The sequence below is a fragment of the Ciona intestinalis genome, unplaced genomic scaffold (genome assembly GCF_000224145.3).
Source record: "Ciona intestinalis unplaced genomic scaffold, KH HT000111.2, whole genome shotgun sequence".
In the NCBI taxonomy this organism is placed as follows: domain Eukaryota; kingdom Metazoa; phylum Chordata; class Ascidiacea; order Phlebobranchia; family Cionidae; genus Ciona; species Ciona intestinalis.
The window spans coordinates 185,435-198,824 of record NW_004190433.2 but is presented as its reverse complement, the minus strand read 5'-3'; the positions used below and the strand labels follow the sequence as shown (position 1 = coordinate 198,824).

General features: G+C 31.4%; 1 protein-coding gene across 1 annotated transcript in view; it reads left to right on the top strand.

The window, feature by feature from the left end:
- Positions 1-1,906: 1,906 nt before the first annotated feature.
- Positions 1,907-13,390, top strand: part of LOC100176853 (epidermal growth factor receptor kinase substrate 8-like) — a 13,840-nt gene continuing 2,356 nt past the window's right edge. The window contains exons 1-11 of the mRNA XM_026838756.1: positions 1,907-2,116; positions 3,116-3,277; positions 3,748-3,897; positions 6,363-6,561; positions 7,287-7,378; positions 7,929-8,168; positions 9,685-9,908; positions 10,594-10,774; positions 11,221-11,345; positions 11,870-12,039; positions 12,356-12,533. Coding sequence (XP_026694557.1) covers positions 1,952-2,116; positions 3,116-3,277; positions 3,748-3,897; positions 6,363-6,561; positions 7,287-7,378; positions 7,929-8,168; positions 9,685-9,908; positions 10,594-10,774; positions 11,221-11,345; positions 11,870-12,039; positions 12,356-12,533 — 1,886 coding nt within the window. The 5' untranslated portion in view covers positions 1,907-1,951. The remainder of the gene's footprint in view (positions 2,117-3,115; positions 3,278-3,747; positions 3,898-6,362; positions 6,562-7,286; positions 7,379-7,928; positions 8,169-9,684; positions 9,909-10,593; positions 10,775-11,220; positions 11,346-11,869; positions 12,040-12,355; positions 12,534-13,390) is intronic.

Sequence of the window (13,390 nt, the reverse complement as noted above, 5' to 3'; positions counted from 1 at the left end):
CCATTTCGACGTACGATCGTCGGATAACAAACGCCTATTGTAAGTCTCTTGACTTTCTTGCTACGCCCAAATGGTTTACTTTGCCTTGTCGTGCAATCGAATCTCGGTTTTGGATGAAGCCACTGAAGTAAATTGTTCTTCCCACGTCTTGCAATTAAGATGCCACGTCTGAGTAAATCAACGATTCGCTCTCACAGTATTCCTAAACGCTACATTCTTTCTATTTGCTGTTCAACGTCGCGAAAAGACTGCGCCAACCGCAGTTCGATGTTGGTTTAAATTTTATTTATTTTGCGGTTACCCACACTTTCACGTAGCTCTGCCAAACCCTTTTAAGAAAGTATCTGGATTTTAGGTTCGTTCATTTCAATGGTGGTTTTACAATAAAGTTATTGTTATTATTTCACGCAAAAATTGTGCGTTAGCGAACCGCCGCTGGAACCCGCGATCTGTTTGTCTAGGAAAGGGTAGCCATTGTTAGCATGAAAGAAAAATTTCATGCAACACTGAGTCACAAAACATGTACAAAATTACAAAAAAACGACTCCATGCGAGTAATTTAAAATGGCAAAGGATTTTACAAATATGGCACCAGCGGTTTAACTTTAAGCTGATAATCTCATAATCCAAACAACCTGTTCAAACAGAAGTCTATGCCAAAATTAAACACTCACTTATGAAACTCAGTTTTTCTGTTACCTTATATTTCTACATCCAAATAATGAACTATCCATTATTTTACGACCACTGAAACCTGCTGAACACTTTCACAACATTACTAACGTAATTATACAGACGTTAAATTTGAACTAACCTTAAAGGTTTTGTTTGTTATGCACATGCAGTTACTGCCTTTCAGTTGAAATTTAAACTTCTATTATCAGTCACAATGTTTATTGTTCAATTTGTTTATGTTGCTAAGATCAAAGGATTTATCGAAAATTTAACGCTTTATAACTGAAAACATTACATTTTGTCTGCTGCAGGTCAGCACTTAAACATTTCGACGATAGATTGGCGATTCTTCCGCACTCACTCTTGTACCTCACACTCCAGTTGTGTTAGCCGTTTGCCAGACACGTGCATGAAAGGAAATAGAAAGCCGCCGAAGAAATTAAGACAAAAGCTTCGTCTAAGGGGATTACCCACAAATAACGTCATTCGCATCTAAAACACCACTATTTTGATTCTGTTGGGGAGTTTAGGTTTGATTAGATTTAAAAGATCTTAAACGCTTGTATTTATATTGTGGTGTTGTGAAAAAATCATTGTTGGTGAAAGGATTAATCATAGGTATACAAAAAAAGTCAAAACAAAAATCCGTCTGAATAAAAACAACTGCTGTGAATGTATTAGACCCTTCAGGCCAATACTTTAAAAAATATTTTATTATTAAAAATTTTAATTTGTGGAAAACACACACTCTTTTCATTTTCGCATCGCGTATCTGTTGCCCTTGCTTTTGCAGCGACAATCGCCAGTCGATTCGGCAGTCGACGTTCAAGTGTTCATTGTCGAAATCGACATTAGAATTTTGTTTTTCTACCCTTCAAATAATTTACGAGAAGTTACAGAACAAAACAGGTTACGGGTTCCGCCCTTTTGCATTATTAACAGTACTGTTTTAATACATTATTGTATACAGGTAGTGGAAAATACTCCTCTTATGTTGCGTACACCATATAACGTAGTTTGTGGTACGTGTATACTTGCAAATGCCATAACATATTTAAAGCAATAGCATCTTATAACACTGATCCATGAAAGATACCATTAAGCATACGACATACTATTTCTCATAGCCATACTTTGTACGTTGAGTTAAAGCCTTAAATTTATAATTTAACATACATTTTGACGACTGTTTTAACCAAACTGGCTATATGCAAATGCATGTAATTTCAGATAGTGCTGTGATCAGTTGTTTAGGTGTTTGTGTGAACACTAGAAGATGAAGCCACCTCTGCCAGCTTCTGGTCCTGAACCCGAACCTTACTTGGAACAAAGTGTGAGTGCTGGGGGTGCAAAGCCTTCTGCTAAAGCAATTTACGAACAACGTAAAAGTTTTGCCAAGACAGCGGCTGCTAATGGAGAAGTAACTGAATATTTGGTGGAAGTAAGTTTATTGTATATAAGTTTTTGTTGGTAAACAGCTTTCTATTGTTCAATCAATGTTATTTTTGTAAATTATCTCAATTATAAATATATATAGTTGGGTGGGGGAAGATGGGACACCTTTTTAATCTGTTTTCTCCTCCAATTTGGTAGTTAACAAACATTTAAAGATTTTTTATAAAACTTTATCCTCACGGCTCCCATAGACCGTTGTTAATTGTTTAAAACACGATCAGGATATTTAGTTATTATGTGTCAAAGGTGTCCCATCTTCCCCCACCCTATTATATATATATAATATATAGTTGTTAGGTACCAGCAAGCAGCGACATATTTAGTGATATACAAGGGGGTAGAAGGTCTAACTCTATTTTGAAACATTTCTTTACCTGAACCATGAAAACCAGATGTTTGGCACAATGAAACATAGTTGTTTGATGCATTATTTTTCACAAGGTCAAAAGGTTAAATGTTGGGGCAGACCGCTTGAAAATTCCCTGTCAGCAAATACCAATTTTGCAATGTTTTATTTATGTTGACTGTAGTGCAAGTATCAATCCGTATAAGCGATTGTAGCAAAATATGAGAAACATAAAAAGCATTTATAGGTTATGGGTTGGCATGGAAGGGGATTCTTCACTAACACCCTAAATTTTATTTAAAATTATCGGTTGAAGATATTTTTAACTGAATTTCCATGGTTGCAAGGTCCATGCGGTACAACCCATTCTGAAGTGGTACTGTAGGCTAACTTTTGCCTAGATCCCAGGTCCTTGGTGTGGCTTGCTATAGGTCTAAACCTATATATATATATATATATATATAGAATAAAAAAGACGATCATGACATTGTAAAACTTAATCTCAAACTTACAAAAAATCTATAACCTGTTTAATATCTTTGTTCATTGATATCAAGTAAAAGTCTTGTCATAAATATTGATTTTTATAGTTTTTAGCATGAATTACTAAATCTTAATATAATATTTTGTTTGTTACAGCATATCACAACGTTCACAATTGAAAGAAAGGGTGGTTTGCTAACTATTCAAGACAGCATTCGAAAATTGAAGCTTCTTGATGCAAAGGGAAAGATTTGGACCCAGCAAGTCATGTTAAAAGTGAACGACAAAGCAATCAAGTTAATTGATATCGAAAGTCAAGTAAGTACACGGGACTGTAAACATAACATATCATTTTAAACTTAAATAGGTCATAATTTATATACATTAGTAATAATGATATTATCAATTAAAGGCGTCTTTTGCTTTAACCACATAGAGATTATTTTAAACTGTAAATACTAAATAGTCTTTTATAATTTTACGGTTCAAAAGGGATTTGTAGTAATCATTTGTGTTGTCATATTCTGGCTAGATGTGTGCAGATTTTGATTTTAAGACCGTACATAAATTCAAATTCTAGAGATAAAATAATAGCAACATTTAATTGGCCAATATATGAAATCCATAAATACCCGTAATTGCACATTACACATGGAATCAAGGGTTGGGTTTCAAGAAATTGTAACATTTATGTCATTAGATTATACAACAGGTTTTAACCAATGCAAATAAAACGAAAAAAAAAATTCGAATTTTTTTTTTATGTTCTGTTTTTTTTTTTGTTACAGGAAGAACTGGAACACTTTCCTTTATCATCAGTGCAACATTTAGAACATGTATTGGATGCATGTAGCTATGCAAGTATATTTGCACTAGTTGTTAAAGACCCAGACCAGAAGAATGGAGACATACATCTATTCCAATGCTCTCAAGTCCCAGTAAGATTTTATGAGTAATATATACATTTATTTTGTTTTTGGTAATTAAGCTACGGTATTTGAATTATAGACCGATGATGCCATTTTGAGCGAATTATATATATATATATCTTATAGACCAGTTGTTCTCAACCTATTTTAGCTTAAGGACCAGTAAAATTTTGAAACAAATTTTGTGGACTAGTGAACCTTAAAAAAATAAAATCCATCCAAAATGTAATTACAAAAAAATATTTAACTCAAAAGCAAAGAATGAAAACTTTAGTTTAACGAGAAATTCGCTGCTGTCTTTCTGATATCATGTGACATACATGTTTTACGTGGTTTTATTGAGGTTTCTTTGATTTTGCAATTAAGATATAAAGTTGTAATATGTTGGATCATCAGTTGAGAACCACTGTTATAGACTGTACATTTACGTAGATTTTTTGATTGTTACATATTTTGTTGGTCTTAATCCTAAGATTTTTTTCTTAGAACTTGTTTAATTGGTAATACTTCTATAGTGTATGTATACAATTATGGCCCATTCTTTTTGCATATAAAATAAATTTAAATCACTGCACTGCATTATGTCATATTATAAACAAACAAATAAACCATTATCTTTGTTTACCCTTATGATAATGATGTTTATTCATGTTTCACTAATAGAGAATGGGATGTTTACTTATATGACTAATCAAGTTAAGACTTCACTTCACTGTTAAGTGGAGCATACCTGTTATTTTAGTTCATTTTAAAAATGTAAAAATTTAAAATGCATTGCATTAAGTTATACTGTTGCTTCAATTTAAATGGTAATATTCTTAATTTTATTAAAAAACAAAAAGAATTTTGTTTCAACCAAAAAATGTTTGTTAGAATGCAGTATGAAACATATATGAGTAAGCTGTTTTTGTCAGTAGGAGACATTAAAAATTATGTGCCCAAAATGAATTTATCGTATTATTTCATTTAGTTGATAAATTAGATCATTTCTTCTTATTCCAAGAATATTTCACTTGTGGTCCTATATATTGTGTTTGTTTATATAAGCAGGTCCCACATAAGCTCTTGGTATGTAGCATATAACACCAATCCTTTATTGATTACTTCAGCTCCCATTACCAAATACCTTGTTTAATTAAAACATGGACAAGATACTGTGTTTAAAATTTGTGTTTACATGCAAATCAATTGTCCTATGTAAAGTGAATGGCAATGGTCATGGGGGCAGGCAGGCAGCCTATGCATTGAATTCAGTAGTTACATGATTTTGATATACCTTGTGTTCATATTAACCTGTTACATAATTAATGAATAAAGATTTATATAATCTTATATTAAACAAACCAGTTCACATAAAATATTAAAAATGCATATAAAATCACAGAAAAAAACTTTGTGGAGGCTTGTTTCTTTTTAAAAGAAACTATTTGTTAAACTACTTTGTGTTTGTTATAATATAGCCTGTTCCATTTTTATACCTTAATTAATTTTTTTGATTTACTATGTCTCCAAAATAAATATCTCGAAAAATATCAGATTTAGCATTTAACTTTCCAGTAATTAAGCTTCTATTGCTATATATTAAGATTTAAGAAAAATATTAAATAGAAAAGTCGTTAATGTGAAGTTTTCCTCTAACCTTTATTTGTTTATTTTTTGTTGACATTATTATAAATCCAGATGTCAATTTTTTTTGTAGCAATTCAGCAAAATCTGTGCTGACATGTAGGGATGCACATAACAGAATGATTAGGTATTCTAGGATATCCTAGAATACTTTATTTCGAATCTAGAATTCCGAATCTAGAATTTCGAATCTTTTTATATTTATAGGAAAAAATATTTTTACCCACATAAGTCAGTTTAAAGACTCTTTCATAGCAGCCTTGTTGGATCATGAGCTGTAAAATGATCAAAAATTGTACTATTGGGTAGTTTTTGCGTCATGAAACGTATATAGCAGGCTATGAAAAGACGTTACGAAACGTTTACTCTCGAAAGTCCCACAAATACGAAAATAATTTTTTTTAAATTTATAAGTTTCAAAAAATGATAATATAGTTTATAAGAAGACGTGTAATGACGTCATTAAACAGAATACCGAATCCCGTAATTAGATTCGAATACAAAAGGATTCGAATCTCACGGATTCGAAATTCTGTAATGTGCATCCCTACTGACATGGCCACAATACATTTACACTCATATTCTTTAAATTAGGGGAACCTAACCAACGTACTGCCTAAAGTAACTAATGCAATACATTTTTGCTCTGCTTTAGTATGGACACAAGACACCTAACAGCAGGGTGACAAGTTTAAAACTGCGGTGCAAAAACTATATGATGTCACATTGTTACCACTATTTCAAAAGCTACAGTTGTATGTCACTTCAGACACGCCTAACGTTACGCCTTACTATGGCGTCTTTCAAAATGTTTACATAGCACTGAATTTGTTTCAATTTACATTCAGGCAAATATTATTTGTGCGGATGTGGAAAGTGCTTACAAAGACATCAAGAATAAGAAAGGACAAAAAAGTCGACCGGAAACCTTACATAGACACAAAGATACAATACAAGCCTCTATAAGACGTGCCCCCACAACACCTGTTCTGGATATGAACGTAAAAGAAAGAGTAGCAGCATGGACCAATGCAATTGAAGCACAAAGTAATATTTCTAAATAGTAGGGTGGGGTGAGATGGGTCATGTTTTGATCTCTTTTCACATTCCATTTTGTGGTAAAAAGGAATATTTTTAGAATTGTATAAATGTAGCCCCGTAACTCTAAAAGAGTGTTGTTAACTGTTAAAAACACGATCAGGAAGCATGGGATTTAGGTAATCACAATATCTTATCTTACCCCACAGTACCATTCAGGCTTTATTAATCAAAAATTTTCAATATTAGTATTGTGAAAATATTTTCATGAGTGTGTAAAATTGTGAAATTTTTATAATTGTGATCTTTAAAGAAATTATATTTAAAAAAATAAACAAATAATTTATCTGAGATAAATTAATACAATTAAAATTAGGATAGAAATTTTGTTTGCCTATTTATGTTATAGCCTAAATATTAAATTTAATTAAGTTACTTTTTTATTCACCTTATTAATTTCCTTAAAGGTTTAAAATACATAGAATATACCATTTTATATAAAGTAGGGTGGGGGACGATGGGACACCTTTAACACATAATTTTCAAATAGCCTGAACGTGTTTTAAAGAATTAACAACGGTCTGTGAAAGTCGTAAGGATACGGTTTCATATTTCTTTGAATGTTTTTTGTTTACTACCAAATGGAGAGAGAAAAAAAAGAAAATATGTCCCATCTTCCCCCACCCTACTATATGTAAATATGTTTGTATTAATTACATTTTATTTTTAATCAGATGAAACACCTGTGTCTTCCCCACGTGCATTATCAGGAGCGCAACAGGAGAACTCGGCAGAAATGATGGCGTTTAAAATCCATAGAGACGTGGTAAGTAATACTGTAATTGTATAAATGTAGTTTCCAGCAATATTCTTGGCTGCCATGGACTTTTAAGGTTTATTGGCATAAACCATTGTTTGCTTGTGCAGTCATATGTGTCAGTTTTTAAATTTTGAATAAAATATGAGGTGACATTGTTAAAATACAGTATGTCGTAGTCTTCAAACATGGGGAACCTAATTGAATAATGTGACAAATGCACAATGCAATATACTTTGGCTATGCTTGTTTTTGTAAACACCTAACAACAGGGTAAAAGCTGTGTTATGCTTCAAACTTTTATTCACTAAAAATATGTCACTTCTGTTTTAAAACTTAAAGTGACATGATACATTAGGAAATCCTAATCTTACACCCATGCATGCAACCTTACAGTTATTTTTGTTAAACAAGGTTTTTATTTGTGTTGCTGAAAAATTTTATATAAACAAATAAATATATATATATATATGTTCAAATATATATATATATATATATATATATATATTTATATATATTTATATATGTTCATATATATATGTTGTTTTTTTTATTTCAGCAAATGTTGAACCATGCACTTGATGATATTGAAATGTTTGTGGCGATGCTGCAGAAATCCGCTGAAGCAAACAGAGAACTAACTATTAGAAGGACAAGTAGGTCGGCTAAAAGATCTTCGAGTAAAAAAGGAAAAGGACGAGAAGCTGGCGTTGGAATGTTGGAGTTACGATCACGTTTACCACCAGAAAGTGAATTTATTGATGTTTTCCAAAAGTTTAAATACTGCTTCAATCTTTTGGTAAGTACATAGTTATGTGATGTTAAAATATATTAATTTTGGGGTAAGATGGGACACCTTTATCACATAATATCCAAGTATCCAGATCGTGTTTTGAACAATTAACAACGGTCTATGTAAGTCGTGAGGATACAGTTTTATAATTATTTGAATGTTATTTGTTTACTACCAATTTTTGAAAGAAAATAGAATGAAAAGGTTTCCCATCTTTCTCCACCCTACTATATTTTAAAAAAAATGCTTTAATTTTTATTTTTCATGGTCAGTATTTTAATGGTATAGTTTAATATATCTGCAATACACCTCTATGAAACTGAATAAATCATTAATTTTAATATATTTGTGCAAGCTGATATATATGATTGCCAATGTTAAGTTGTAAATTTTCAAGACAGGTATTTTGTTTGACTTTATTACTGTAATAAATCTTGGCTGTTACCATGGCTTGGCTTAAAGAGTGTATGATAATGTGTACAGCATAACTTAACATGTTGTCATTGTTTTTTAGTGGCAGTTTTCTTAAAAAATAGTCCGTGTCATTGAATGTGAACAGTTTATTTAAACATTATAAATATATTCTAAGACCAACCAAAAATGTGTTTTTTATGTTTAATACCTGTAACAGGATAATTTTGTACTGAAAACACACAGTTTTGGTTGCCTGTATACAAGCATATTTAAAAACCCTTTTGTTTAGGAGCAAAAAAACTTAAAATATTAATCGTTATTAAAAAAATTATAAAAAAAAATATTAATTATTTTTTTAAAACATCCAATTAAAATTTAATATATTTTAAAGAAAAATTGCAAAATTGTGTCAAAATTTGTTGGCTACTGATAAAAAAAATTGGTTAAGTAATACAAATTGAAATAATGTTTTAGGTAAATCCAACTTATAATGTATCAAATGTCACTTCATTAATTATTAAATACATGGAGACTTAGTTCCAAGAATTGAATATTCACTGAAGCTTGATAAGTGAAGTGGTATGTCTTTACTTAGTTCAGCAACTTATATAGCTCAGTGCTTTGTTTGTGTTATGACATCACAAATTAAACATATGTGCTTTGTCTGTATAATGTAGAAGGAATGCCCTACATGTTGCCGGTCATGATGCTGTACTGTTTGTCTATTGAATACTTAATGATACTGCGCCATTTGTCAATAGTTAGTATTATAAATTGACTAAATACCTATTATTTTTTAAAAGTAGTCAGATTGACTAAATTCCTATTATTATTTAAAAGTAGTCTAAATTGACTAAATTCCTGATATTTAAAAAAAAGAGTCTTATTTTTAAAGAAAAAACAATGTAACAATATTTTGTCAAAAAAGAAACCACTTTTATTTAAAATTTCTATAGAAAGCCTAAACATCTATCATTAGTTCTGCAGTAAGCTAAAAAATCTTTTAATTGGTTTCTATAAAATATAAAATCTTTAAAATAAGTTAACATTATTTTAAAATTTATACATCAAATTATACTGCTGAAAACAAAAATTCCTAAATTTGCAGGCAAAATTGAAGAACCATATTCGCAACCCGAATGCTGTTGAAATTGTCCATTTCTTATTCCAACCACTTCATATAGTGGTTCACTCATGTAAAGGTCCTGAGGTTGGCCAGATGGTTCAGTGCCCACTATTTACATATGAAACGATTGACTTTCTCAATTCCTCAATGACAGCTTCTGAGAGTCAACTCCTTAGACAACTGGGCGAGTTTTGGGCAAAATCTAAGTAAGATGTTTGTTTAGAGTTTTGTATTTTTTATATAGTAGGGTGGGGGAAGGTGGGACACCTTTAGCACATAATATCCAGATATCCTGATCCAGTTTTAAACAATTAAAAACGGTCTATGAAAGTCATGAGGACATAGTTTCATACTTCTTTGAATGTTCTTTGTTTACTACTAAATGGTACGAGAAAATAGAGTTAAAAAGTGTCCCATCTCCCCCCTACTGTACATAAGGTGAAACCCTGCATTTGGGAGGTAGCCTGGTAGGCCAAACCTTCACCCAAGCTTTTTTATAGTTGAAAAATGTCTTTTATTGTGGTGCATTTTAATTACTTTGTTTGTTTCATGTGCTTGGCATTAAACATAAGATACTTAGTGGATATAGGCATGCTATCGGTGTTTAGGGTTTTCTGAATGGTATTATTAGTAAAATTGGGGCATCAAAATTTAAAAAAAAAATGTATGTGTAGTTTAATAACTTTGAAACATACATAATTTTTATATTACATAGAAAAGGCAATAATAATATTACATAAAACAAAGCAGCAACTTTAAAATCAAATGTTACATTTTATACCCTCAAATTTTATATATAATTTTCTATGGATTTTTACTGTATAGAATTAGAGTAACATAACTATTTTATATTTAATTTTCCAATGTTTAAAATTGCTTACCATTTTTTAGATTGGATTTCCCGAAAGAAAAATATTTTCCTCCCTACGTTCCGAAATTCAAGTCAGGATGGGAACCTCCTCTTCCATTCATGGAGTCGGAATCCGAAGCCACGGAACTTGCAGCTTACATTGCGGAACAAGCGGATCATGTTCATAGGAAAGAGATAGAATGGAAAGAAAGTGGAGCAAATGTAAAATTTTATAAAAAAAAACTAATTAAATTTATATATTATATGTATATTTTTTTGGGGTGGAGGGGGGTAAAATTTTCAAATGTAAAATTTTTTATTAAAACTAACAAAACAATATGTCCTCAACTTGCAAATTTGTTTTAATTTTTATGTGAATATTTGTTTTGAATAATGTACAGTACTTGGTAACCTTTTTAGCATTTCAACTTTTACCAGCAAAAAGGAAACAACTAAAACAATAGTATTTTGGAAATGTTGATGTAAACCACTTGTAAAATATAGCTACAGGCGCTTAATTTTTTTTCGGAATAATGTCATTTTTACTGTTTTAATTTAATCTTGGTTTTACCTTAATTTTGTTCTATGTGATGGTTTTAAATCTTTCATTTGTTTGTTTTTAGAACCTTTTTGGCTTTTAATATATATTTAAAATTTTCCACTTTCAGATTGAGGACGCACTGAAACCATTGTCACCTCATAATGACAATTCCCCACGTAGAGTTAGCGTTCCTTCAAATGGTAATGAAGCAACTTCTGCGTTTAAACAACATGTACAAAGTCATGTGGCAAGGTGGGATGAAAATTTTCTTTTATTTAACATCTTATTGATACTAAATATATGTCATTTTTTTATATTATGTAAATAAAGTAGTTTGGTTTGATTTTAAATGTCTGACAAGGTAACACAGTAGTTACAGTTCATATAGGCCATATCAGAATGGGTCTGTGTATGTTTCATTAAGACAGTTTACAGTCATACACCGGACGTAGTGGTAAGTAACAGGTTGTCCAAATTGGCAATATTAAAAAAGCAAGCACTCTGTATGTGGGCACAAGGTATAAAAAAGACATGATTTTTCCTTTTTTTATTTTTGACATTTTTTCTTACATTTTTTGCTACGTTTTTTTGCGGTAGGAGCACAAATAAAATGACTACTGAGCACCAAAAATATTCCTAACCACGCTCAGTGGCGCATCTAGGGGGGTTTAGGGTGTCACGACCCCCCAATCAAAAATAAAATGAAAATGTTTTGATTAAACCCCCCCCCCCTAATTGTTTTTGGGCTGCGCTACTGACCACGCTTGTATCTGTAGAAACCAAGCTGCACAGAACAACACGGCTGGTGGTAAAGATCGTAAATTATGTCGTGCCATGCAAAGTTTCAATGCAAGAAATGAACATGAGCTGAGTGTGGAACTTGATGATTTACTTGATGTTTTGGATGATAGCAACAAAACTTGGTGGAAAGTACAGAATCAAAATGGTAAAAATTGTTTTCTTTTGGGTTTTTCTGTAGGCCTACTTTATTTTATATACGTAAGGCATGGCATGGGACGCAGGGTTTAGGCTGCAGCCCATTATTTCTTGTCATTGTTTATAGTAACTAAAAAAATTAGCTCAAGTAAACTGGGTAGAATTTAAAATAATGTATGTGTATTTATAGGTTTTTACTAGACTTGATATGAAAAATTTACTAGACTTGATATGAAATTGGTTTTTCCCACAACCATGTAACCTCCCATATGTTGTGTACATAGCTGTAAAACCGAGTTTACCTTGTCATATATCTCAATATACAGGTGATAGCGGGTATGTATTGGGAAGCCAGATGTTGTTGATATCATCAGCAACAAAATCCCATTCCCCACCCTCAAGCATCCCACCACCCCCACCCCCTCCCACTGCTATACAAAACAAGGTAAATATAAATATACAAGCTGTTCTAAATTACAATTCCATGAATCTGTTCATGATCTGGTGCTCATAAAGTTGGACGATTCTTGTGTAAAGAAATACAGTAAGGATCTGGTGCCAAAAAAGCATAAAGGTAGCTGTACACAGTATCCAACATGCGAATTTGCTTGCGAGGTCGTATGCAAACCCGTTACCTAGTTCCGCATGCGGCAGCGAAATCCGGACGAAACAGACAAAACGGACGAATTCCGGATACTGTGTACTACCAGCTTAACAGACAAAAAAGTCCAACCAATCAGTCAATAAAAAATATAAATTTTGCCCAAATTTTATTATTCTATACAGGTTAAAGTTGTACAGTGTTGACTTTTATTTTATTGATTTATATTAAAAACATCGGTTATATTATGCTTTCATTTATACATAACGCAATTTTTTCTAAAAAAATCGGTAAAAATGTAACAATTATTTTTTTATAAAGTTCCCGCTTTAAAATGATGTAAACGTGTACTAGACTTCAAGTCATAACACTTACAATATATTTTTATCTGTAATCTACACCTTAGTTTTCTTATGAAAAATTTATTGTGCTAAATTAGTCAACACAAATGGAAGAGGGTTCATGTTACAGTTTAACAATTGAATTAATTTTGATAATGCCAATTTTAGGAAATATATATCTTGTTTGTATGTAGTATGTTGATATTTTGTTCATTGCTGACCTATTTTATCTACTATTTTATGCAATAAACATCAGCAGCAATAAAAGTACTAGATCAGGTCCACATTCATAAAATTTATCACAGCAGTCATTTTACCAGAGTTAAGTGCTACAAAACACTGACAAAAATAACAGCCAAACAAAGTTAGACAAATAGTATAGTAGGGTGGGGGAAGATGGGACAACTTTTTATTTAATT